Source organism: Penaeus vannamei, chromosome 10 (genome assembly GCF_042767895.1).
Source record: "Penaeus vannamei isolate JL-2024 chromosome 10, ASM4276789v1, whole genome shotgun sequence".
In the NCBI taxonomy this organism is placed as follows: Eukaryota; Metazoa; Arthropoda; class Malacostraca; order Decapoda; family Penaeidae; genus Penaeus; species Penaeus vannamei.
The window spans coordinates 247,501-250,000 of NC_091558.1; the positions used below are offsets into that span (position 1 = coordinate 247,501).

The window sequence follows — 2,500 nt, forward strand, 5'->3', positions numbered from 1 at the left end:
CTCTGGCTGGGCCGCAGGAGGTCCCCGCCGGCTACGTCCCGACGAATCTTGCAGGACCCAGTCACGCCGCGTCCCTCGCTGGCCGACCCCGCCCGCCGGGAGCACTGCCGCAGGGGCCGTTCCCACCGAACCCACAGACGGTTCTCCCCCCCGCTCCCCCCATGGCTGTCCTCCCCCCTGCCATCCCGCTTCCCGGCTCCCCGATTCCGCCCCTTGGCGCCGCAGGGCAGGGCGAGCCCCAGGCGGGGTCGAGCGGCGGCGCCCGTCCAGGGGCGTCGCGGCCCGAGAACCCCGACGGCATCAACCTGAATAACAACGAAGTTCTGCAGCTTCTGCCGGACTTCGTGCGGGCAACGACCATCCCGCCGGTGGTGCCGCTCTACAACACCTCCGCCCACCAACTCCTCGAGCAGAATCCCTCGGTCCTCGGGCTCCTGCCCAACCAGGTCTTCGAAATCACCAAGCCCAAGTTTCATCTCGACAACAGCACGACGGGAGGAATCATCAGGAAAGTCCCCGTCGGGAACCTCACCGAATTCTTCCCGCCCAAACGGGCTCCTACGCAAGCCCAGAGGACCCCCCAGCCGAGCAGCCCGGCGTTCCAAGGCAACAGGTATCAGTACCAAAGCTACGAAACCTCGGCCGTTCCAAATCGGCCGCTCCCCTTCGAAAGCAGCCTCCTTCAGAACTACCCGCGGCTCCCCGACCAGGGCTCCCCGTTCTACTACTCAGCGGGAGGCGACACGCCCACGAGCCGGCTGCCTGCGCGCCACCAGAACCCTGCGCAAGCATACAACGTCGTCAGCCAGGCGCAGGCAGAACTGAGCAACTTTGCTAATCTTCTTCAGCTGACGAGCAATGACACCAACGCTGAGAACGAAGAATCGGCCTTGCCAAATTATGCCAACTTGCGGACTGAAACGAGCGGACCTTCACAAAGATTTGGATTTACAGAAGATACTGACGTCACACAAGATACAAAGGAGGACGTAACAAAGACAGAGCAGATGATAGCGACCTCGACAGCGGTCGCGGCGGACCCGGCTAGCGCAGCAGAGCCCAAGTCCAGACTGCAGATGGACAACCTCATGAAGGCGGTGGCAATCGGAGCTTTGCCCAGTTCGATTGCCTTCGCCACCGCCCTCTGGCCCTACTGGGCTCCCCTCCTGCTGGGGCGCCGCAGGAAGCGTGACGCGAGCGCCCTCGGTGACCCCGCCGACCGAGCCCGTATTTCCAACGACTGGCTCAGCATCCTGACGGGGGCGAAGTACAAGGAGGCCGGCGCGGACTTCCCGTCGGCCTGGGACCGCCTGGCGCTCAGGAAGAACAACCAGAAGAACTCGGCGGCGCCAACGCGGATCGCAGCAGAGGGGGCCTCGAGGCCGACTCCCGCGGGAGGAGAGTCGTCCTCCTCGATTCCCGGCGACGATTCGCCTTCGGAAGCACCTTCGGAGACGCCTTCGGAAGTGCCTTCGGAAGCGCCTCCGTCGCCCGACCGAGCGGCCACCGGACCGCCGGAGGAGGCGCCGGCTCCCGAAGGATCAGCGGCTGCCTTGGCGGACTCGGAGAGCGAGAACATCCTCAGGACGACAGAAAAGGCCACGACCGTGAAGCGCGCGACGCCCGCCGGCCCGCCCCTGACGACGACGGGGAAAGGCATGGAGCAGTCGGTGGCGCAGGTGATCTCATCGCTCAGCCCGACCGGCAGCGCGCCCTTTACCGTGGAGGCGCAGACGGAGGCCGGAGCCGAGCAGCAAAAGGAGGACGACGCCCCGGCGGACGTGGCCCTCGTCACCAACTTCCTCTACTCGACGCTGAACGACTGGAACAGAGAGAGCCCCACGACGAGGAACGACCCTCCCGCCGAGGAGGAGCAGCCGGCCGTCAAGGATCTGATCGAGCTGGACATCAGCACGGGCGCGCCGACGCAGGTGAACACCGCCACCAACAGCCCCATCATCTTTATCAACGGCTTGCAGGGCATCTCCAGCGTGGCCAGCGCGAGGCCGGAGACGACGCGCCCGGCGGCGGCGGAGACGGAGTTCTTCACGTTCCAGCCTCGACCCGCGCCCACGACCGAGAGGACGACAGTTCCTGCGTCGTCTTCGTCTATTTCGTCGACTTCATCGACTGCAGCATCATCTTCGGCATCAATTACAACATCAGCGACAGCAACGACAACAGCATTAACGTCAGCGTCAACTTCAGCACTAACGTCAACCTCGACGCCGGCAACGTCAGCCTCGACGTCGGCAACAACGTCAGCCTCGACGTCGGCAACAACGTCAGCCTCGACGTCGGCAACAATGTCAGCCTCGACGTCGGCAACAACGTCAGCCTCGACGTCTGCCCCAACGTCGGCCTCGACATCAGCACCAACGTCGGCGTCAACCTCAACCTTGACATCAGCTCTAACGTCAGCCGCGACGTCTCCCTCGACCACCAGCGCCCCCGTGAGACGGAGGCCGAGCTCGACGACCTCGCGGCCGGTCGTGTTCAT

The 2,500-nt window shown here is 64.8% G+C and overlaps 1 protein-coding gene across 1 annotated transcript in view; it reads left to right on the top strand.

The window, feature by feature from the left end:
* Positions 1-2,500, top strand: part of LOC113810639 (mucin-2) — a 32,345-nt gene that overhangs the window by 28,186 nt on the left and 1,659 nt on the right. The window contains exon 7 of the mRNA XM_070126172.1: positions 1-2,500. This exon is cut by the window's left edge and continues 430 nt beyond it; it is cut by the window's right edge and continues 1,659 nt beyond it. Within this exon, the coding sequence (XP_069982273.1) occupies positions 1-2,500 (2,500 nt within the window).